This window comes from Echinops telfairi, unplaced genomic scaffold, assembly GCF_000313985.2.
Source record: "Echinops telfairi isolate 266 unplaced genomic scaffold, ASM31398v2 ScPeMD7_25;HRSCAF=90, whole genome shotgun sequence".
Classification (NCBI taxonomy): domain Eukaryota; kingdom Metazoa; phylum Chordata; class Mammalia; order Afrosoricida; family Tenrecidae; genus Echinops; species Echinops telfairi.
In genome coordinates, this window is record NW_022103922.1 from 17,595,382 (window position 1) to 17,620,234 (window position 24,853).

The window sequence follows — 24,853 nt, forward strand, 5'->3', positions numbered from 1 at the left end:
CCCCCCCCCCCCATATATGATCATAACTGCTTTTTGAAGAATTTTCATGATGACTGCTTTAAAGTTGCCGGGTAATTTTAACATTTCTCTCACAGGTTTGTTCCTTTTTTGGACTTAAGAGTGAGATGTTTCTTGCTATGACAAGTGTTTCTGATTAAAGTTGGCCATTTTGAATATTATGGTGCTCTATTTCTTATTTAGACCTTATTATGTGAGCTGACATTTTCTGATACCACTTCATCAGGGCAAGGTGTGGCACCTTCTCTTTACTGCCAGGTGGATTAGAAGTCCTGGTTCCCCACCCAGCCTTTGTTGATGCCTGAGGAGAGGAGAAGGGCTTGTTACTGCTGGTGGGGACATTCCTGATCTGTCACTGTTGTTTCCCATCTACACTCTACTAACACACTAAGGCAGTGGTTCTCAACCTGTGGGTCGCGACCCCTTTGGGGGTTGAATGATCCTTTCGCAGGGGTCGCCAGATTCATAACAGTAACAAAATTACAGTTAGGAAGTAGCCACGAAAGCAATTTTATGATGGGGGGTCACCACAACATGAGGAACTGAACTAAAGGGTTCTGGCGTTAAGATGGTTGAGGACCACTGCTCTAAGGTGAGGGGACCCTTGCTATTGCTCAGTAGTGGTGCAAGTCTTGACTCTCCACTGTGCTTCCTTTGATTCTGCCCCAGGGAAAATGGAGGCGAGAGCCCTCTTTACCTGGCAGAGAGGAAAGCCCTGGCTTCCTACTTGTCCTTCTCCGAAACTGTCCCGGCAGAGGGCCGGGTTCGGTGCACCTCCTGACAGTCAGGAGAAGGATTGAAGTGTAACCTCTCCACTCAGCACCTGCTGGTAGCAATGGTGGGAGGGCCACACTGTTTCCTTTGGTATTTGGTTGGAGGAGAGCCACTCTTGTCTTGCTAGGCGTCCCCTTTCTTGGTCCTTTGGCTAGGGAGGGCAGGCTTCTTTGGGACTTAATTTGTTTGCACCGTTTTGGGGTTGTCGCCCTCCCATGCTGCCAAGTGTTAGGCCAAAAAGGACACACACAGGGAGCTCACCACCGTGCCACCCTACTTGCCTGCCTGCCTTTCCCCCTCTACCTACGATATTCTCTCTTAATTTTACAGTGTCTTGAGTTTTTAGTTCCATTTTGTGGGAAGAACAGGAAAATAAAAGTTCCTGGGAATGGAGGAGTGCCGTGTTTTAAAACAACATAGACTTGTTTTTTAAGCGATTTGGTTAAAATTAAGTGAGTACTTTGATCGTGTTGGAGCCTACTGCTGAGACTAGGAGAAAGGAGGGCACGTTTCCCCGTGAAGAAGAGTGGTTGTGCCACTCCCTCCCTTCATGTTGATAGCAGTCTTTACTGATCAGTCCCAACTCTCTTCCACGTGGATCCCAGAATGAACTTCAGGACAGTGGCCTATTCAGCCTACAGTAGCCTACCTACCTGGCTAGGATTTTTCATAGACGAGAAAACCCATTAGCCATATTGCTCTAGAGCTTTGTTCACTTGGATGTAATCAGTGATATGAATGATAATTGACAAAGCCCCAGCTGAGATGGGTTCTAAGGTTATAAAATTGATATGATCACTCAGGGAACCAAGTGAAATAGGACATTCGTTGTCACTGGAGGGTCTGTGTCTACACAGAATGTGAACCTACATGTTTGCATGGACTTTTGTACTTGAGAATCTACAGTTGATGTGAACCCCAGTAGCTGAGGATAGGCCTTCAGAGTCTCCTACCAGAAATTATTACTAACTTATTTTGTCTGGGCGGGGGCCATAGATTTATCATTAAGAAACGCATCAAGCATTTTTTAATACTATCTGTAACTCTAAACTGGATTATCTTCTAGTTGGCAGACCCAGTCCCTGCATCACCTGCCTACATCACTGAGCATCACCATTCATTCAACACTTTTTTCATTTAGTATGTTTTATCAGGAAAAGATAGACTTGGAAGAACAGCTTGAAGGGGCTTGCGGTACTCTCCTGTAGACTTCCACCAGTTGGCTTCCAGCACTCAGACTTTGTGTACAAAGGTTTCTGTCATAACAAATTTGAGAAAAGTGTGTAAATATTTAAATAGACTTAGAAGCAGTAAAAGAAATCATTATGGCAACTTTACGATATTGACATGATGCGCTCACAGTGATCTTTGGACATTCAGTGAAAGGAGAGGCTCACCAATCCCTTTCACTGCCTTTGGGAATTGTTCATGCTATCATCAGAAATAAATGTTTCAAAGGAAAATGAACTAGATATAATTGTATATAAACAATGCTGAGATCAATAGTATTTAAAGTAGTTGGCAAGTAAGCTAAACTTGAAATACACTTCTGCATCCACTTATTTGAAAATACCTGGGGGCCTCTTCTTATCCCAAAGGCATTTCTAATTTGCACAGCAAAGGTAATGTTATTTATATTTCCCTTTAATATTCAGATATGGTTATTCCACCAGATAAAGAAATGTGCCTAACATGTGAAAGCCAGCATTTAAATGTGTGTTTAAGAACCAGTCAGGTGTAAAGTAAGTAACCTCTGATTGAAATAGAAAAACAGCGAACTTTTTGAAGTTGCACATTGAGGTCAGGAGAGAATCTCACTGTGACAATGTGGGAGTCAGCCAGTGATTCTTCTTCTCTGATCTCTCTAAAGAGGAAACTGAGTTTTCCTGGACATCAATTTGATGACTCATTTTGAGAAACAGATTGTAATGAAATGTTACTTTCAGTCCATCAACAAAATGACTTCTGGAACTCTGAAATGCATTTTATTATTTGAAAAATTACCAGGCATAAAGTAATTATATAAACAGCATATTTATTATAGATTAGGTGAAAACTGTGTGTATATTATCATCTTTGCAAATTCTAAACATTTTTAGTTTAGTAGTTAGAATACAGAAGCATTGGTTTTAAAAACTTATGATGACTGTTGATTTCAAAATTTAAGTTTATGAAGAAGATAAGTACGTTTTAAAGGATGGGCATTAATGCATGGAAGAAATGCTCTGAAAAGGTAACATTAGATATTCTTCTGCTTCTGAATGTGGATGCATGTGAGGTCAGAAGTGAATGATATTGGAGAACATGCAATGCTGTTTCCTTCCAGGACTGGTTTCATGGGGTCTCTCCAGCCATTTCTGCAGAATTCCTAGATCCACTTCATGGCCATTGAGTTGATTCTGACTCCCAGCAACCCTGGGGGACAGGATAGAACTGCCCCTGTGAGTTTTAGACTCTAACTTTCTTTTTGTCTTTTATCTGAAGAGTGACTGGTGGTTTTGAACTGCTGATCTCATGGTTCGCAGCTCAGCTCTTAACCACCACACGACCAGAAGTTCTATTTGCTGTAAAAAGGGCATGGGGGTCTGACATGAGACCTCTTCAGTGTGTTATCTTAATTAGTATTCTCTACTTATCGCTCCATGTTCTAATGTTTACTGCAATGATTACACAGAACCCTCAGACAATATTCATGATGAAAGGATTTATTCAGAAAGTTGGCAGGTTATAATGGCAGTGAGAAATGCTCAGGATGCAGTTGTTTATCAGGACATGTTAAAAGTTATTTTAGGCCTGCTCATAAATGCCCCAAGGGGCATGCCACTCCACCCAGTGGTAAGGCTTAACCCCAAGGCGTTCAACTCAAGCTCTGTGGACCAGCAAACCCAGCTCCCTGAATGAAGTGCCCAGAGGCACCCCTTCCTGTAAGGCACAGTCCAAAGGCACTGAACTCCACTCTGTGGGTCAGCAAGCACAGTTTCCCCAATTAAGTGGCCAGAGGAACCCCACTCCATAAGGCAGCCTCCTGCCCCAAAAGCAGTCAGCTCCACTTGCTCTGTGGGTTGGGAAGTCCACCATCTGTTTCCTGCTCTGGCTATTGGTTCTGCTGTGGCTCCTCCTCTGATGCCACAGCTGTCTTCTGGATCCAGGAGCTTTACTGTGCCGGGATCATGGGTCCAGAGGCTCTTGCTGGCTAGGAGATCCCTCCTTCTGTTTCTCAGAGGCCTTATTTTATACGCAGCAGGATGGCCTTCCAGGGAATCCAGGTCACAGGTGAATCCTATCAGTATCTGCCCCCACCTTCTTACCAGACCCGTGCAGGAAATGATCCTTTGGTAGGAGTTAGAGAGTTCAACTAGCAGAACCACAATAAATAAGTCACTGGCCCCGAATTCAGGACTCACAGGGGGAGGAGAATCACTATCAGCCTCGGCAAGGCCAGTTCCTGTGAGACAGAGGGGTCAGACATGCCTCTAACCTCCACCCTTCTCACCAGCTCTGACACCAGCCACCTCTCTCACAGCACTCTTTATGTCACTAGTAGGTTGGGTAATTTACTGCAGTGGCCGCACAGAATTCTCAAACCTCATTCAGGATTATTGGGTTTATTATGGAAGTTGCGAGGTTATAATTCAGAATCAGAACTGTTTAGGATCTAGTTCATTGCTCAGGACAGTCTCCTCTTTCCTCTCTCCTCTTAAAGGAACCCTTAAAAGGGCTGCAGACGTACAGCAAAGTGCCCTCTACTCCACCGTGAGCCTTGGCCCAAAGGCACTCAGCTCTAGGTTTGAGGGTCAACAAACCGAGCTCCCAAATTAAGGTTTCAGAGGCACTCTTCGCTACAAGCCAGTCTCCTACCCAAGAGCCCTCGGCTATGGAAACCTATGCTTCGGCTCGTACTTCTGCAACTGCCACTTCTCCGCCATTTCTCTGCTGTCACAGCTTTGTGCTCCTGGACCAAGGGAGTTCAATGCACAGGCCTCATGGAGTCCAGAGGATTTGTGTTCCACTACTGGCTTTTCTCTCTCTCTGCTACTTGGGTTTCCCCCTTTCTGCTTCTGAGATGGCTCATTTTTGACCCAACAGGATGGCCCAATTGGCCAGTCACCCTGTCAAGAATGCCAAGTTTTCCAATCACAATCAACCTTGTTAACAATTACAACGGACTCATATTTCTCTTACCCAGTCCCATCCGGAAAAAGACATTTGGTGGAAGCTACAAAAATTCTTAGAACATTTATGAGGATGGCTCAGGACCCACCGGGTAGTATTTCATTCTGTTGTGCATAAGGTCGCTATGGGTTGGGACCGAGTTGATGGTACCAAACAACGACTATAGGTAGAAGAGCCATATGAACTAATGCGGTGCATTGTAGTTGCTACTGCAAGATGTATCCATTAAAACAATAGTAAAACACACCCACATACCATACCTAAAAGAAAACTCCCATGATATAAGCATGCCTTTCTGTAGTACATGGTAGGATACAAGAGGATCGCTCTGGTAAGAGTCTGAAAAGGTGGAAGAAAGAATGTCATTCTTTTTCAGAAGATTGTAAGTTTAAGTGAAAAAAGATATTAACACACCTGGTATTAAAGTCAAGCCCGCAGTATAATTGTCTTCTGTATCCTCTAGTTAATTTTGAGGACTTTATGAAAGCTTTGACCAAATAAGTGTAAATTTACATACTTTCGAAGTCAATGTAGAATATTCTAGCACTATCCTTTTGTTGGGGATATGGAATAATGTTAGGGATATTAGGGATAATGTTGCTGTTCTAATGGAATTTTATATTGATATCTGTCTTCTGGTGAAAAGTTCAAAAGCTTTTATTGATGGCAGTGAGTGTGGTTTGATCTTTTCCTTCTGGTCTTTCAAGGTGAAGCATGTTGTATTGTGGGTAAAGGGTCGAGAACGTGAGTAAGGCAGAGGACAACTGAAAGTTCGTTACCTTTGTGTATTCATTTATACTTGTGCTGGAAACTGGATGGTGAGAACAAAATGTTCCTTTCGCCTTTATGTTTCTTTTTCTTTTTAAAATCTCAGGGAACATGTTGATAGGTCAGATACCGCCTGGTTAAAATATGTAGCTAACTTGAAAAATCTCCCATTCTTACCAGAACAAATGTAACTCTTTTGTATCTGCAATTAAGGATAGCTTCTCTCATCTTGGACGTTATTGAAGATAGTCCTAGCTGATTTACCATATTGCTGTTCATTATATACATGCTCACTTGAGAGGTGGGAAACTCCTTGAGTAAACTCTGAATCCCCGTAATGTTCGGCACACCATTCAGTTTTTCCAGAGAGTAGCTTTCAGCTTATTTGTTTATGAACTGGGTAATGCTCGGATCATTTCACAGCAAAAAAACCAAAACCAAAACAGATGCCGGTAGTCTGTAGGAATTATTGGGACTTTATGGTAGAAATAGTTTTGGTTTCCTCCGTTGAAGCTTCTTGAGTGTAATGTTTGCAATCTTCTGGCCATAATCATTATTGCATATCTATTACATTTAATGTTGGGTAAGACATTGTTGCTGGGGCCCCTTGCCGAGTATTGTTGAGTAGTAGGTGCTCAGGATTACAGCTATTAGTTTTATTTCTTTCGTTCTGTGATCTTTGGTTTATAGTCCAAGTATTACTACTTACAGGGGAAATATTAGTTTATTTAGATACTTATTGACTAAACTGTGTCAAAACATCACTCACTTCTTCATGTATAGATAGTTGTGATGAGTCTGTAGTTCATTTTATCACGTATATTGAATATAAGTATTGGTATCCTATCTAGATTATCTTTGGGTGTCCTACATTCTCCACCCTCTAACCATCAAACTCACTACCATCCAGTTGATGCTGACTTGTAGGCCCCACAGGACAGGGTGGAACTGCCCGTTTGGGTTTCCAAGACTGTCACTCTTTGTGGGAGTAGAAAGCCCCCAGGACGCAAAGTCTAGCCATCTTCACCTCTAAGGAACATCTTGATTGTGCTTTTTCCATCAAAGATCTGTTTATTCTTTTGGCAGTCCATGGTACTTTGAGTATTCAAATGCATCGATTATTCTTTGGGCTTCCTTATTCAGTGTGCAACGTTCCCATGCATAGGAGGCGATTGAAAATACCATGGGTTGGGTCAGGCGCATCATCGCTTTTCTGCCAGTCTGACATAAAGTGTGGTGGCTTCTGTGTTGTGATGCTGGAAGCAATGTCACCAGTATTTCAAGTGCTGGCAGGGTCACCCAGGGTGATCAGGTTTCAATGGAGCTTCCAGACTAAGAAATGCACCTGTAGAGATGGTTGGTTTGGTATATGTTCTGCTTTGTATATTCTCAACAACAAAAAGTAAAATATATATTAAAAAAATCATGATAGACTTACTACCTAAAGAAAGGCAACATATTATTTGTCCTATTTTCTCCTAGTATTTTTCCTATGTAGATAGGACATTGTGTTTTGTTTTGATGTGTATTTTGCTGTAGCAATAGTACTTTCTAACAGTTTTTTTCCTTATTTGGAAGTTTTTTATTTAATGCATGTATAATTTATAGCCTATTGCACGAATGTATCTCAATTCATCTAACTACCTAGCTATTGTTTTATAGTCATAGGTTGTTTCCGGTTTTGTCACTTTCAGAACTTTTTTAGTGAAAAATGTATCAGAACACAAAGTTTTGTTTGAACTTCTTGTGCCCAAGATTTGAATTTTATGAGTTTTTGTATTGTGTGTTTAATAGAAGTTTATGAATGTGTGTTTTTGATCCTAAAATAATTTAGGTATAAGACAAATCTAATGACTACTCCTGTACTCTGATACATACTGCCGTCCTCTTTGTATTCTTTCCCAGTCTCAAGGGCCCCTCCCCCTGCAAGCGCTGTACCTCTAAAGAACTCAAAGAGTCCTGCCCTTATCCGAGTGCAGGCCCAATTAGATGTGACCTTCTCTCTCTTTACAGGGAGTTTTGAAAATTGCTTCTGTTAATAGAAAGTTTCTGCAGAAGGGACATACTAGAGAAAGCACTCTTTTAAAAAAAATCATTTTATTGGGGGCTTATATAATTCTTATCACAGCCATACATACATCAATTGTGTCCAGCACATTTTTACTTTAATGCCCTCCTCATTCTCAAAATAAGTGCTCTCCACTTAAGCTTTTGGTATCAGCTCCTCATTTTTACCCCTCCCTCCCTACTCCCCCTCCCTCATGAACCCTTCATAATTTATAAATTATTATTATTTTGTCATGTCTTACACTGTCTGACATCTCCCTTCACCTACTTTTCTGTTGTCCATCCCCCAGAGAGGAGGTCACATGTAGATCCTTATAATCGGTTTCCCCTTTCCTCCACCTTGTGGTGTCGCCACTCTCACCACTGGTCCTGACGGGATCATCCGTCCTGGATTCCCTGTGTTTACAGTTCCTATCTGTACCAGTGTACATCCTCTGGTCTAGCTAGACTTGTAAGGTAGAATTGGGATCATGATAGTGGGAGGCAGGAAGCATTTAAGAATTAGAGGAAAGTTGTATGTTTCATTGTTGCTACATTGCATGCTGACTGGCTCGTCTTCTCCCCACGACCCTTCTGTAAAGGGGTGTCCCGTTGCCTACAGATGGACTTTGGGTCTCCACTCTGCACTCCTCCTCATTTACAATGATATGATTTTTTGTTCTTTGATGCCCGATACCTGATCACTTTGACACCTTGTGGTCACACAGGCTGGTGTGCTTCTTCCATGTCGGCTTTGTTGCTTCTGAACTCGATGGCCACTTGTTTATCTTCAAGCCTGTAAGACCCCTGATGCTATATCTTTTGATAGCCGGGAACCATCAGCTTTCTTCACCACATTTGCTTATGCACACATTTGTCTTCAGTGATCATATTGGGAAGGTGGGCACAGATTGATATGATTTTTTGTTCTTTGATGCCTGATACCTGGTCCCTTCTATACCTTGTGGGCACACAGGCTGGTATGCTTCTTCCATGTGGGCTTTGTTGCTTCTGAGCTAGAAGGCTGCTTGTTTACCTGCAAGCCTTTAAGACCCCAGATGCTATATCTTTTGATAGCTGGGCACTATCAGCTTTCTTCACATTTGCTTATGCACACATTTGTCTTCAGCGATTGTGCCAGGAAGGTGTGCAGCATGGAATGCCAATGTAATAGAACAAAGTGTTCTTGCATTGAGTAAGTACTTGAGTGGAGGTCCAATGTTCATCTGCTACCTTAATACTAAACCTATAAATATATGCACATAGATCTATTTCCCCATCATCCTATGTAAATATATTTACATATGTACATGCCTGTATTTAGACCTCTATAATGCCTTTTGTTTCCTCGTCCTTTCCTCTGTTTCCTTTTATGAGAAAGCACTCTTGGTGCAGCAGCACAGTACAAATGAAACCAAATCAAAACCAAACTAAGTCCAGTGAGAAGTTGTCATGGAGGAAAAGACAGAAGAAAATGATCACAGGTGTGGATTTATTGTTTGCGCTTCTATTAGAAATTTGAAAAATGAATCCAGTTCTGTAACGAGGGCATGCACACAAGGCCTAGTTTTCATATGGAGGTTAAACAAAGGTGACTATTAATTTTTAAAAATTATGACATTGTAGGCATTTCCTAGGGAGTTTAGTAGGATTTGAAAAGAAAACTCATAGTCTACATTTACTTATGATTTTCCTTGACACTTGAGGTTTATGTAAGACAAGGACAGGTTTATTTTGGAATTTCAAAAATTGGTGAATGTCTTTAAGAGTTTTCTATTTCTTGAACAAATATCAGAATATATTCAATATTGGGATTCCTGGAGTATGGAAAAATTTGAAATTTCCTATATTAATGTTTACCTGAACATCGTCTATTATATATTCTCACAAACCATTGCCATTGAGTTGATTCTGCTTCATAGTGACTCATAGGGTAGAACTACCTTGTATAGAGTTTCCAAATCTGCAAATAGGTGTAGGAGCTTGTTCTCCTTCATGGTGGGACCAATGGCCAACCCTTCTGCCAGCAGTGGGTGCTGAACCGCTCGCTGCACCATCCGAGCTTCTGAACGACTCCCAGAAGGATCTTACATCCTTTCCCCCCCAATCAATGACCCCTTTGTCTCCAATAAGCAACATTAAAGTTAATGATTTTTACATATAAATTGTTTTCTAAAGGAGGTGATGGACTTATTAATATTTTGTAGTAGACAATATAGTCCATGGAAAAATGATTGACTTATTCAATAATTTGTATGAGTGGTTCCTTTACGAAGTAGTAGATTCATAATTTTTATTCACCCCTGACCTCTATGCAGTTCTTATTTACCAAGATTTACAGGCAGTTCTCATAAGCAACCCAGAGTAAGTACATGATTCTACAGAAGAGAATCCAAATTAGACTAATGGATGCGACTTTTAAAGACTAGTAAGGAAAAATTACACATCCTTGATTGGAACCTGTTGCATATTTTCACCTCAGTGTCCACAAAGAAGTTATTTGCAATGATTAGTTGGTAAGAACACAGGCTTTGGAGCTTGGCTGCTTGATTTGGAATCTAAGCTCCACCGCTGGGTGCGTTTTGTGACTTGGGCCTGTTATTCACTTCTCTATGCCTTAGTGTTCTTTTCCGCAAGATAAAAATAAAGTGGTTCTGAGTTAACTCGTGTAAAGGGATTCTAATAGTGCGTAGGAAATTGTAAGTTGGCTATTGCCATATTTTGGATGTAATTTTACTTCCTTTCACTTTGTTCTTTTGGAGATAAGGAAAAAAAGCCAATTAGTATTTTATTTAATAGGCTTCTAAGAGTAACTTCCAGTCTGATGGTATTATTCTTCTTTAATGCTACAGTGTACTGATCCTTAAACTATTATGTTTTAGTTGAATTTGAAAACTCAAATTCAGAAATGGATCTAAATGTCAAATTGGACATGTTCAGGGCCTATCCATAATAATGCTTATTTTGTCGTCCATGCACATTTCAAATGAAGCATATGCTTGGTTTTTCTAGATGTTGACTCTTACATTGCAGGTTTGCTTTGCTTTATTTTTAACATTGTATATTTAGGATTCGGCGGGCGCCTCAATGCCTTCTTCTTGTTTTTACTCTCCCACCTTCAGTTTTCTTTTTCCTCTCTTGGCCTGGAAATCAAAACTCAGTCCTGAAAAATGAAAACCCAAACAGGGACTAAGATGTTTAATATTTATTAGTGGTTTTATATAGGTTATGCTTGCTGTCTCCTTTTGATATGAGATACTTATATTTAAAGACCACCTCACACAGGATGATGGATTTTCTCATATTTATGTTTGCACTTAAAGTTTAGATGCTTAATAAGCAGGCTGTTGTTATAAGGTTATATTACATGCTTTCACCACTGGGAAAGCCTCCCCCCCACCCTCCTCGATCCCCTTTTCCTCCTAACACATGGATTGCACAGCTGCTCTATGGTTGTACATGGTCCCATGTGTGTTAGGCCAACACAACCTGCAAAGAGGTTGCATTTTGGAGCATGGTGGTAGCATGGCTGGTTGGAGACCCCAGAAGTGTAGCTGCCAGAATTCTGCCATCTGGCAGCAGTACTGCTAGGCAGCCCCACACAGGGCATAAATACACTTTTGCTGAGTACATCTCCTGTTGCAGCAGCCAGGAGGCCTAGGCAGAAATGTGCATGGATGGGATGATCATCAAAGGGGCTAATGGGAAGGTGTTTCCTTAGACCCACCCTAATGTTCAAGGTGAGAGAGAGTCTAATAAAGTGTGAAGAAACTCACATGAACATTTTACTACAGATGCAAGGAGCTTGCCAAATAGTCTCTTCACTTTTCTTAAAGCCTTAAATGATAGAATTGTGAAATTGTAGTGAAGATTACTTAGAAGTTTAGCTTTTATATGCATGGCAGAAGGTTATGCAGGAACATACTTTTGTATTTAAGGTGAAATAATTGTGATTGCCCTCATTTAATGAAAGCTTAATTCTGGTTTCATTAAAAATTCCCAGAACATTGAACATAAGTCAACATTCCATGGAGAAGAAAAGCATTATGCAGCTTGCATGTGTGCATATCTGCATATCGGAGCACAAAATATTGACATGATAATTGCAGTCAAGCCTGAGTGAACAGTGGCCTGTGGGAATTCAGCTGGTGTTGTACCAACCGGATGGCTGCTCGGGACACAGTTTGAAATGCAAGGTGCAAGTTAGCACTTTAGTCAGCCCAGGCAGGCCTCATTTAGAAGTCCTCAGGGGCAGCCCTGGTGATGTGCAGATGTTAAAACAGTCTGTTCTGAAGTGCTGATATTTTTGAACACTGTAAGAGACTTCTAGATTCTGGGTGAAAAATATTTGCACAATTATTAAAGGCATATAATACACAATATTTTATGCTTTGTGGTTTTCGGTAATGCGTCTATGCAGAAATATCTGGACATGCGTTGAAGGGGAAGAAACATAAGAAAATCAGAAACTAAATGGAAGCATTTAATTTGCAACTATAAAACAAGAAAGGGTTTTCTTTTGCGTTTCAACTCTGCATATTTAGAAATGGTGTTGAATGAATGACCATATTTTATAAAGGCACGCTATTTAGCACTTTATTAAATCAAAAGTCATGTTCTATTAAGTTACTGCTTCTTGGTTTAAATATTTCATTGATAATGCCGTATCATTTTATGCCATAATGAACAGGTTCAAATTTAGAGCTTGTAGTCTGATTCTTTTCTGTATCATAGCTTGGACCTACCTAATTGAACAGGGGGGAACAAAAAGCCATAATTTTTCATGTGTAGGCTGACTCCTCTAGCATAATTTTTGTCTTTAATATATAGTTCTAAATAAATATTTTTATATTGAAAACTTGAATAGTTCTGAATTCCAGATTACATATTAAAATTAAGTTCTGTCTAATAGAAAATAGATTTTCAGAACTACTTTAGAACTACTTTGTGTATTTTGTATTATCTGTTGAAATATTTTTATTCGGAATATTAGATTTTTAAATAGTTGTTTATACTGTGGAGTAAGACAGGTGGTTTTAAAATATTTGCATATCTCTGTTGCAAGTTTTCCTTTTAAAAATTTTGTTATAAATAGGTAGCATTCTAGTGATTTATTATACATGCTCATAAGAGGAAAATAGCCGTGTTGAAAATAACTCATGAGTAAAAGGGTAAATACTGGGATGGCAGGGCTCTCAGGTCTAGACTTCCATTTTTATCAATCTTATGGTTTTAAAATCTTAATATTTACTAGAAATTGAGGATGGTGTTTAAATTGAAAGTCATTAATAAGTATAAAATCTGAATATTAATAGATTCCCTATTCAAAAGAAAGGAACATTGAATTAGCTTCATTTTGTGTATTTTCTGTTAAGAATAATTAATCTCAGTAAGTTTTGCTTTCTTATTTTCTTTGTTTTCTAATTCAGACCAATATAATTTCCTCATTTATAGTTAAATGTTTCTTTTAGACTCTAATATTTCATTTTTGACATCTCATTAAAAATGGGCTCAAACCCAGAAAATATCCTGTTGTATTGTGTAATATACAGCATGGTCTGTAACACACAAAAACTTTTTTTCTTAATGATTTAGAATCATTTCTTATATTTTCGAGTGTGGAAAATGGCAGAAAGTTAGCGTGGTAGTTCCTGTGGCTGAGTACAGCCGTGCTAAGTGTTTCGATGGGTCGTTCTCTCGGGAAAAGTGATTGGGGCTTTAAGCTTGCACAGATTTGACAGCCTCTCCTCACTTCATTTTTCATCCTAAAGAAGTCTGCAAATATTCTGAGCTCACATCATTATTGCACATCAGTGGTTCTAATTAGCTAAACAGGAGTTTGTCTCAGTCATTGATCATCATCAACTTCTTGACAGTGCTTTTTTTAATAACCCTTTTTTATGTCTTGTAAATACATAGAATATGTATTAATTAGATTGGCCAGGCCAATTGGTGATGTTTCAAACTTGAAACAACTTCTTTTTTCCATCTTATTACTCTAAGCAAGAAATATTGTATTATATAGTTAACAGCGGCTCCTCGTGGAAGCGGCTTCCTGTTATTAAACTATTGGGCATCCCACACCACCAGGAGGAGCTGCTGGACAAATGTCCACATTAGCTTTAGAATTTCAATTTTTCTTCTAATTTCAGAATTATGTAACACACACACACACACATATATATATATAAATTACTTATTGCAGTCACATGGAGATTTTTGGTTATAACATATCACACTTTTTTGAAGCTTATATTGAAGTTTATGTTTGAAAGTATCAATTTGAAGTGTATGTTCTATCTGAGGACTTATATTTAACTTATGGTCCCCATTTGGAGTATTATACTACATGACTTATATGGTGAGGGGTGTGTCAATTACTGTTTATCAGTGACTTTTAGACTTGAATGTGCATCAGAAGCACTTACGGCCTTGTTCACAGATTGCTGGGCTCCCACCTTCAGGGCTTCGAATTCAGTCGGCGGTGGCCTGAAGGATTCAGACTCCTAATAAGGTCTTTGATACTGCTTTGGTGGAGACCCCACCACTGGTTTAGATGGTGAATCGGTTTCTTAACAGCTGGAGTCACAGGAAATAACCTCATGCCCAAACTCATTTAAAAGCAGCAATAGTGGTTTTGTTCAAGTTTCGTGGGACTTAGTCTAGGTCTAAAGGGTCCGGGTAGAGCAGTGATGAAGCACCCCGCTGCTAACCCAAAGGGTTGGCAGTTTGAACCCACCAACTGCTCTGCAGCAGAAAGCAGGGGCAGTCTGCTTCCATAAAGAGTGCAAGCTTGCAATCCTGTGAGGTCGTTCGACTGTGTTCTGCAGGGGCACTCTGCTGTGGAATGTGCTTAGTCTTTGTGTAGGTTGTTTAAATTATAGGTTCCCAAATGTATTTATAGGATCGACACAGGAGCTGCAACAACGGGCTCAGGCATAGGAGGACCAGTGGTGAGGAGGGTGCTGGACCGTGCAGTGTTTCCTTCTGTTGTGCACTGGGTTGCTATGGGTCGGTGCCAACTCATCGATGGCATCTGACAACAGCAAACTTATTTGGCCTACCACCCCTTTTCAGAAAAAGAAAATCCCAGTCCTCTCCTAGCAATGAAAAACTTTTGTACTATAACTCATAATCCAGGATAAAGTATAAGTATCTGCTTTTTGCAGCCCCTGACCACTCCCCTCTCCTCGCCATCATTCCAGCACCCCTAGGGGGCTGTATCACTCACTTTGGGAAACCCTGGTCTTATGTTAAGACTGTTGACGTTAGGAGCTCTAGGGCTTAATAAAGAAGAGTGGTCTAGAGAGGTTCTAACTCTGTGAATGAAACTTAGTCCTGGAATGTTAAAAAAAAAAAAAAAGTATTTGTAGAAGGAATTTAACAGGGAAAAGGTTTTTGTAGGAGTTAAAGCTTCCACTGTCTCAAACCAGGTCTGTGTCTCTGGACCACCATGAGCTGGAGCTGACTGAATAGCATCTCAGCACCACCACGTCTCTGGAGCTGGAGCTGACTGAATAGCATCTCAGCACCACCACGTCTCTGGGAAACGCTGTCATGCCCTGACCTTAGGGCTGAAGAGCCTGTTCTTTCCCTCCCGAGCTGTAGAACGTGAATGCATGGAAGACTCTTTTCTAAGACTCACAATCCTATGGTGGCGGAAAGTTCTACCTGCATGCCATTTGATCAGGGGACAGGCGTTTTATTATGTGTGACAATTCTGTCCATTCTTTCAGATCAACTCCTGAAGCAGTGTAAGTAGGGACTGCAGAGAAATTTGCATTATAATCCAAAGATTAGAAAGAGAATGACCATGCCAAATATAAGCTATCTATGTGGAAAAACATACAGCTCTAAGAAGTCTTTATATGTTTAGATACAAGTCGTCCATGGGGTCTGTTTTGTAAACTTTCTAGGAGAAAAAAATACACAAAACGTGGCTTTTCTTATTCTTAGAGGAGGGTCTTTCTGCAGCAGAAGACTTTACTGTTTATAAATTCCAATTTACCTCTTACTCTTTCTTTATTATAGTGATTCTGGTGTTCTAGCTACAACCTTATCACCAGTGCTTAAGTTAACATAGCATTTCTCCTCTTTTCTTCTAGTAAAAAAAGTTTTCTTCTGTAAGTTTGCATTTTTCAGACTAGGTACAGTTTGAGCTGGTTTTAGTGTAAGGTTTCAGATCCTGCATACATTTATTTGTTTGCAGGGGGACATTCAGGACGCCTGGTGTGGTGATCTCCATCAAGTGGAAGGAAGCCCCCGGGGAGATTGCCCCTCCCTGGGTTGGTCCGCGTGGTGGAGGCATAGAGATGGAATTCTGAATGTTGAAACAACTTTACACCAAGAATACATTCCACTTGTCTGTGGTATATAGTTATTTGTTTGCATGGCTAGATTAAATTTGCGACTGTTACTTGGATTTTGCACTTAGGTTCACAAAAGTGTTCTATAGTTTTGGTTTTTTGTACTTTTATCTAGTTTTGCTAGGAGAGCAATGCTGGCCATGTAGAATGCACAGAAGTACCCTTCTGGTTCTGCCTTCTGAACTGGAAAGGAGAATTTGTATAAATTATCTTTAAGATGCTTGATCAAGCTTTTCGAATGAAGCCATCTGGACATGGGCTTTTCTTTGTTGGTCGGGTTTTGATGAGCGATTCAGCTTCTTGTTATATGTCTATTCGAGTTTCTGTTTCGTCAGGAGTCAGTTTTAGTAGTGTGTGTCTTTCTGGAGATTGGTGTGTCATCTGCGTTATCTAAGTATATACAATCATTCACACTGTGTGCTTACGCTCTTGCCAGATGAGTGGTAACATCCTTCTTTCATTCATTATTCTATGAACTTGAACTTTCTCTTTCCCTTAGGCTGTTCTGACTAAACGTTTGTTAGTTTTGTTGTTCTTCAAAACAAATCTTGGGCATGTTGATTTTCGCGTTTTAAAATTCTGTATTTTCTCCTTTATTTTTGTAATTCTGCATAATTACACTTGTCAGTGTAATTTCACTTGTCTGTGATGTGTAGTTATTTGTGTGATGACCTAATCTTTTATTTCTCTAGCCTCTTACTGTAGATACTAAGGTTTTTAACTTGATAACTCTTTTTTATTATAACCATTTGATGTTATAAATCCCCCATTAATTACTGCCTGCTTATGCTGCATCTTCAAATTTTGATAAATTGTCTTTTCATGTTCATTTATCTCAGATTATTGAACTACTCTTGAGACTGCTTTCACAATGGACTATTTGGAATTGTGGTGTTTAGTTTTTAAACATTTTGTAGTCACCTTTTTGTTATTGATCCTTGGTCCAGTTCTGTTGGTCTGAGGACATGTAGTATATGATTTTTACTTTTAAATTATAATGATGTATTTTATGGAACAGAATGTGGATTATATTAGGGAATATTCTATGTGAGCTTGCGAAGAATATATATTCTGTTATTGGATGGAATATTTTATACATTCATATTAGATCAAGTTGATTGATAGTGCTTTTAAGGTTGCCTGCAAACTTCCTGATTTTTTGCTTGCTTGATTTGACACTTTTCAAGTGTTTAACTATGATAGTGGATTTGTTTATTTCTCCTTTCAGTTCTATCAGTGATTTTGCATTATGCATTTTGATTTTCATTTTTAGGTATATACATATTTAGGATTGTTGTGTGTTTTTGGAATTGTTATTCTTCTATCACTATGTAGTGATTCTCTTTGCCCCTGGCATTAGTTCATCATTGCTATTTGACAAATTTTGTTTGTGTACACAAATAAAGTCAATCAATCAATAACTTAAGGTTATATATTTGTAACTGATAGCAATGGCCATACACTTTAATATATGAAATAACCTTCTAAATCATTATAAAATAAAATATAAAATGCCAGATCTATGAACGATAGACAATTACAAAGTAGGAAATAAAAGGGACCTACCTAAATTTCTGAACATTTATTTGAAATTATTGTAAATTAAAAAAATAACATAAAGAAAGCCCAGCTGAAATAAGTGAACTGTGATTGGACATTAATTCTACTATTAATGAATGGTAAGTAGAATACAACAAAGTAGTAGGGCAACACAACTGTATACCAGTAGTCATATGTGCACTTTTGTGAAATTTCAAATGTGCCTTATTCCACTCTTTCTGTACTCAAGTGCCCACATTCAGAGAGTTGAGAGTGACTGGGGAAAAAATACTTTCTAATTTTCCAACACAGAATTGGTGACCATCAACTTCATGACCATGCTGTCATGTGCCCCCTGGTCTCCCCCCGCCCCCCCAAGTCCACTCACTTTCTCATCCCGATGATGCTTTTATTCTGCTCCAATTCTCCAACTTCCCCGCTTGGACCCTTTTTTCCGCCACGGCTGAGATAGTAAGAGCTCGTGTGAAGGAGCATTATTGCTTTCTATGACCACATTGACCAACATGTTTGCATATGTACCGTGTATTTTCTGTTTGGATGCACTGTTTATACTGTTCTCTGAGGCCAGACGAGCACCAGATGTGCAGTAAAGTGTATTCCTTCTCATCTAAAGGAACCAATGGTATTATTTTGCAAATCTACCTTCTCTCTTCCTAATCATTGCTCTCTGACTGGCCTGCATCATTTCTGCCAATGTGCACATTTGCTATTGTGTAGCATCCCTTCTTAAGAAAAAAAAACAGCAAAAATCTTGATCTCACATTTCCTTTGATATACTGCCCTATTTCTCTACTCTTTACTGAAATGTTCCACAGAAGTCTAGGTTTAACTCTGTTATGTCCAGGTTTATTTCTCTCCTGAACTCACTACAAATGTGACTCTCATACTCATTATTCAAAAATCAATCCTCCTTATTGTTTTAAAGTGTTTACCGAGTTTGGCACTGTTGATCGCTTTATAAGTACTTTATTCACTTAACATTCTCTCTTCATTTTCCTCTAACAATTACTGAGTTATTCTCCTTGGTATCTTTTCCTGTCCCCCCGCCCCCCTAACTTCTAATTTTTGGAGTGTCCAGTATTCAATCCTTGAATTTTCTGTCCACATTAATTTTCTAGGGGACCCCAGGTCCTCTTAGGATCCAAAATACATTGGTCTCACTTGTAAGGTCTTATCTTTGGCCTTGATGTCTTCATTGATCCATCCTTACTTCTGTGGCTTCACATTCTTTTTGACTAATCCTAATCCTCCCTAGTCCAAGCCTTCCTATCTTCCATACTGTCTATGCCATCCTTCCAGTTGCTCACTCAAAAGCCGTGTATATATTCCTGATTCCTCCCTTTCCTTCACAACCCACACCCAAAGCATCAAAAGCACACGCCTGCAGCCACCTCTCCTGTTCAAAGAACTCTATTTCTCACCTGAGGTATTGAGCTGTCTCTTTACTGGCTTTTCTGCCTCCTCTCTTGAACCCCTCGGGTCTGTCCTCATCCCACCAACCAGTATAATCCTTTAAAATGTGAAGTGGAGAGGAAATGTTTTGAGAATGATGAGGGTAATGAATGTACAAATGCGCTTTACACAATTGATGTATGTATGGAATGTGATAAGAGTTGTATGAGCCCCTAATAAAATGATTATAAATAAATAAATAAAAATAAATGTGAAATTGAAATGAATTATTTTTCTGTTTTAAAATATCCTCTTTTTTCCATTCCTCTTACACTCAGAACTGTCCATAGGTCGTAGAAGCCACATATTATTTTATCTCCAGAGATTTCTATCCTCAGCACCCTTCTCCCCGGGGTCTACTTGACTGCAAGCAACCCTTCTTTGCTGTTCTCTGTCCCCACCAATAGTGCTTCAGTCTCAAGGGCGGTGTATTTGTTAGCCCTATGACCTGGAGTCCTCTCCTCTGACCCATGTGGCCCTCTCCCCTTCTCCCTTCAGGTCTTTGTTCAATTGTAAAAGGCTTTTGGTAACTATCTTATGTAAAATAGCATTAATTCACCTTTCATTTCCCTGCCTTCCAAGCAGTTCCTTCTTCTCGCCCAGCATATTGTTTGTGCAGTATTTATAACCATTTGGTGTATGAATGCATTTCCTTATATATTATCAATCTTCATTATCCATGAACTAATGTTAATTGGCACACTGGCTTATTTTGTTGACTATGGTAAACTTAGATCCTAAAACATATTCATAAAGTAAATGCTCAATAAATACTTGGTGACTGAATGGATATTAGATGTGACTCTTTTTACTTATTCTGGTACACTTTTGAATCTGATACCTATATGTGATTCTAAAACTTTCTAAGCAATTGCTTCCTGAAAATACTGCTTTCTCTTATCTAACTATAGCCTGCTTCTGGAACTCATTAGGTGCATTATGGAGTTTTCCAGTATCCTGCATGTCTCAATTGTATGTCGATATTTTCTCTCATTATTTTTCTCTATACCATGTTCTTCATATTAATGAATTCCTTATTATTATCCTCCCTTTCATTGAGTTTATGCCATTTAGTTGATAGTTTGTTTCGGGTTCAGTGATTACAACTTTTGCTTTAAAGGCTTTCAGACCCCTCTTGCTGTGATTTTCTTTTCTTTTTAAAAGCATACTTGTCATTGTTTTACGATTTTAAGACCCCAGACTTTAAGGTTTTTTTTAATGTGCGCAGTTAATTTCATGTATCTAGACTGACGTCTTCTTTTGGCTATTCCGTTTGGGTGTGTCGCAGGCTGGTACTTGGGGCGAGTTTTCTTTGTGATCACATCTTGAGCGGGAGGGTTGGTGCTGTTGTTCGTGTTCTCTTCCTCTTTTCCACTAACCTTCCTTGCTCTGCTACCTCTCTTTCTCTTGAGAAGTTGTTCCACTCCGAAATAGTTTTCCTAGTGATAGTGTGGGACTCTCACCTGACAGTGACATAGGGTGGCTTCCCTATTTAGTGTCTGCTCCATACAGTGTCTTTGCTCAGTTCCTGGTTAATTAGCTATCTGTTTTTTCCATCGTTTCTTTTGAGACTTTCATATAATCAATAGTGCCAGGAAAAGGTTGACAGGAGCATCTTTTAGTGTCCCTTCAGGAGCTGGGAGAATTATCAGGCGTCCGGCTCTATCCCTCCATGGTGAGCATGCCCTTTAATAGCCCAGGGGCCACCCTCCTTTCAGCCTCAGCCTGTACCTGGTGCTGCAGGGCATCTCCACTCACAGCTTTGTATTTCTCTTCAGTAGTGATCTCCTTTATATTTTTCCGTCACTACTGTCAATTTAGAGAAGAAAGAACCTCAAAGTGAGAGCTTGTCAACTTATTGGAAGTCTTATTTAAGTGTTTTGGTTTTTTTAATCTACTTTTGTATTTTCCCAATTGACCCCTTTTATTCATTCCAATTGGTGTCTCTTCTTTCTGATCTTCCGTCTACCTTCTAAGTTTCTGTAATAAGACCTTTGTTTCATTTTGGAGCCCTGGCCTCTAGTGGTTACGTGTTGGGCTGTGGTACCCCAGGTCGGCAGTCTGAAACTTCCCGTTGCTCCCTGGGAGAAAGCTGGGCTTTCTATGCCCACAAAGAACTACCATCTCAGAATTCAGAAACGCACCGGGCCAGTTTACCCTGACTGATAGCGTTGCTCAATGGCAGGGAGCTTGGTTTGGCTTAGTTTTGGTTTATTTCATTGTACTTTTTATCAAGTGGAGATTAAGGTACAGATTCTTTATTTTCCCCATATTTTAAACATAAAAACAATAATTCCCTCATTGACGATGTAAATGAATCAGTCTTGTTGTGCAATGTCTGTAAGCCTTTGTTCCTCCCCCTTCCTTTTCCTTTTTAAAGCTGTATTTATATCTTAACGATAGGCATTATTAGCAGTATTTTAATTTTTTCTTGTTATATGGGACTATTACTAAAAGCTGATTGATAAAGAACTATTCTTTGATTACAGTTACTATTTAGATATGATCGTAACATTCTCAGAGACCAGGCATGTAAGTAGCTGTCAGGAATCTAAAAATTCTAGTTTGGGATGTTGGTAATTAGTAATTCTTGGTTCTTTATCTTTTGACAATCTTAATTAAAAACATTAAGTATCTCATTCTTTATACAGTTTTGCATGTACAATTTTGTAATCACAAGTAAAATGATGTTCTAAAGATTTAAAAGTTAAGTACCTAAATCTGGAAATGAAAATGTTTCTTTCAGTATAAAGTTGTCTTGTCAACAGTTAAATCTTGCTGTCACTTGCCATATGGCTCCTGATTTATTCTGAAAGGCCTGTCAACCCCAGATAATTTAATTTTCTATATTATACAGTGACATTCATAATCAGGATGTGAAAATTTAAAGGATTAGCTAACAAGTATGACTAATAAACGCTCAACATGTACATTTTTGTTTCCAGAGAAAAAGAGAAAGCTGAAGCTAAAGATAGAAAGGTTCTTGAAATTTTGCAAGTCAAGGATGCCAAAATACACGAACTGGAGCAGGTTGGTGTAATAACCGAAACGTAGTCACAGTATAACCTTTGTTTAAGGAACCTTCCAACGGGCTTCAACTCAGCGAGTCCATGGAAAACAGAATGGAGCCCTACCGGTCCAGCATCCTTAAAGTTGTTTTTAATTATTTGTAATAATGTTTGTAAGAATATCCGTGTCGCTATGTTAAAGTACTGCTGTTTTGAAATCACTGAAGTCAATACCATTCTTCATTTTTTCCTTTTCTGTGTAACACATTTCTTTTCTGAATTCATAGGCAGTGCTATCTATACTTTAAAACGATTTAAGCTATGGTGGCATTATAGTGTTATGGTTGTTAAATGCCACCAAGTCAATTCCCCCTCATAGTGACCCTGTATACCACCGAACGCAACCAGTCATCGGTTGGGTACCGTCGTTAACCCACCCTTCCTATGCTTGAGGCCAGTGTTGCAGCCACTGTGTCGGTCAATCTCATGGGAGAGCTCTCTCTCGTTTCACTGGTCCTCTGCTTTACCAGCCTGGTGCCCACACGCAGGAACGGATTCCTCTTGAGGACCGGCCCAAAGCGCAGGAGACGACGTTGCTCTCCTCCCTTTGAAGGGACGTCCTTCTTGGATGCTAACACTATAGCAGCTATTTATTGTTTTGTTGCATGCGACATTTTATTTCTAGCAGTTATCACAAAGATTTTAAATTGTTAAATATTTTACTTGTATTAAAATGTTTAATAATATCTCATATTTTTTTCATCTGGTCCCTGCTAAGGGTGCCTCCTAGAGTTTACCATTAACCCCGACTAAAACCTGCTGCCACCGAGTGGATTCAAACTCACAGCCACCTTATAGGCTAGAGAACAACCCTGTGGGATTCCCAAGGCTGTGGATCTCTGGAAGCAGCCTGCCGCATACCGTATTTTCCCATGGAGTGGCTGGTCAGTTCTAACCAATGAGCTTTGGGTTGGTAGCTGAGTGCTTTAACCCCGGGGCCACACTACCTCCTTTGTTCACCCTTACCAAACCAGACCACTGCTGTCCAGTCAGTTCTGGGGCGGTGGGTGCAGTTCTTTAAACACAGCTCTTCAGTATAGTTCTCCACATGTGATGTTCAAGAAATAAGTTATCACCCTCTACACATTCAACATGCAGTGGTGGGATCGGCATAGGATAGCTGTGTGCAACAGGAGAAAGAGGAAAATTCAAAGGCTTCACTTGGTCTGTAGCAATACTGAAATACCGCTGAGAAAATGTTGGGCAAAGTCTTGCCTGCATCAGGCTGGTTTCTTCCGCAGAAAAGTGCCAGCTGTCTCTGTCTGAGTCTTGTGCCGTCTGTCGTGCCTGCAAGTGTTTCCTGCACAAAACCAGAAAAGTCGCCCAGGCCTGCTTGTTTCCCAAGTTTCGCCTCTGCTCCCCGTGCTGATTTCTCCACAGCCTATGTTGGCGGTTTTGAATTTTGTCCATAGTTCATAATTAGTATATGTAGGTGGGTCAGCTCTAGGGAGCTTACTCCTTCATAGTAGAGGTAGACTTCCCGTCGACCCTTTATTGTTCCACTGAGTAATATTAAATAGCAGTTGAGTTTCTCGATTGTTTATAGGCTAAGAAGTAAATTAACAGGTAAGAATGACAATTCAGTTAGAATATTGAAATATTCTATATTTCTGTTCACCCAATGAAATTACTAGAAAGTTCACAGAAGTCGTTCCTATTCTTGTTTTGTAAGCTGGCTGTAGAAAAATTCCATAGAAATGTGATCTAATATGACTTCATCTATTGATAGCAGTTAGTGTAAAGACTTGTGTACAGTTAGCTTAATTAGGAAAGATGATGCGTTGGTTTATTTAAAATGCAGGAAATAAGTTCTCCAAATATTTCACAGGTACTATGACTTCTCTTACAACCTAATAAGTTGCTTTAATTAGAGGAGAGTTCTCTTTAACTGATGTACTTTCCTTATCTTCTAATAAACTCCAGAATGAAGTTTTGGCTCTCCGTTGCAATTAGTTCTCTTACCTTTTCCCGTCTTCAGTTTTCACTTATCTTTCTTTTAGTTGTTGTGGTTTCATTCCGTCTGCGTTGTTTTTAATGAAAACTTATAAGTCCATTGTGAAAGGAGCTGGACATAAATGATAGATGAACGATTCTCAAGTATTGTCTGATAGTTTTAGTTTTATGTCACTGTTCCTTTTCTCTCCCTGCTGCATGCTATCTCCTTATCCTATAGACATCTCATGACCATCGTCTGAACGATTCATTTCACGTCTTATCCATAGTAAATAATCTGTTCCAGATATGACTTTTCTTGTCACCCTTTATGCTTTATGGTTCCTTGGAGTTTCCTTTGCTTATTTTAATATTAGCTCAAACCAGACCATTAAGAATGTACTCTCTCTTGAGAAGTTTGTGGAAAAGAGTCAGATAGTTAATATTTAAACTTTTAACGATGTATACCCATGCTATCGTGTTTTAAAGTACATCATTGAATATGAATTTAGTTGGAAAATAGTTGAAATTGTATGAAATTAGATTATTATTTATAATTAGATTATTTTTAAAGGCTTAATTTATGGATTCTTTTCTATTGGGAGTACATCGTTGTGTAATTTATTGCTTTACTGATTATACCATATATTATCAGATGATCATAATATAGCTTTGGTTATCCAACCCCTCCTCATT

General features: G+C 39.4%; 1 protein-coding gene across 1 annotated transcript in view; it reads left to right on the top strand.

The window, feature by feature from the left end:
* The window catches only part of CNTLN (centlein), a 204,403-nt gene that overhangs the window by 15,255 nt on the left and 164,295 nt on the right, over positions 1 to 24,853 (top strand). Inside the window, exon 3 of the mRNA XM_045289198.1 lies at positions 22,103 to 22,187. Coding sequence (XP_045145133.1) covers positions 22,103 to 22,187 — 85 coding nt within the window. The remainder of the gene's footprint in view (positions 1 to 22,102; positions 22,188 to 24,853) is intronic.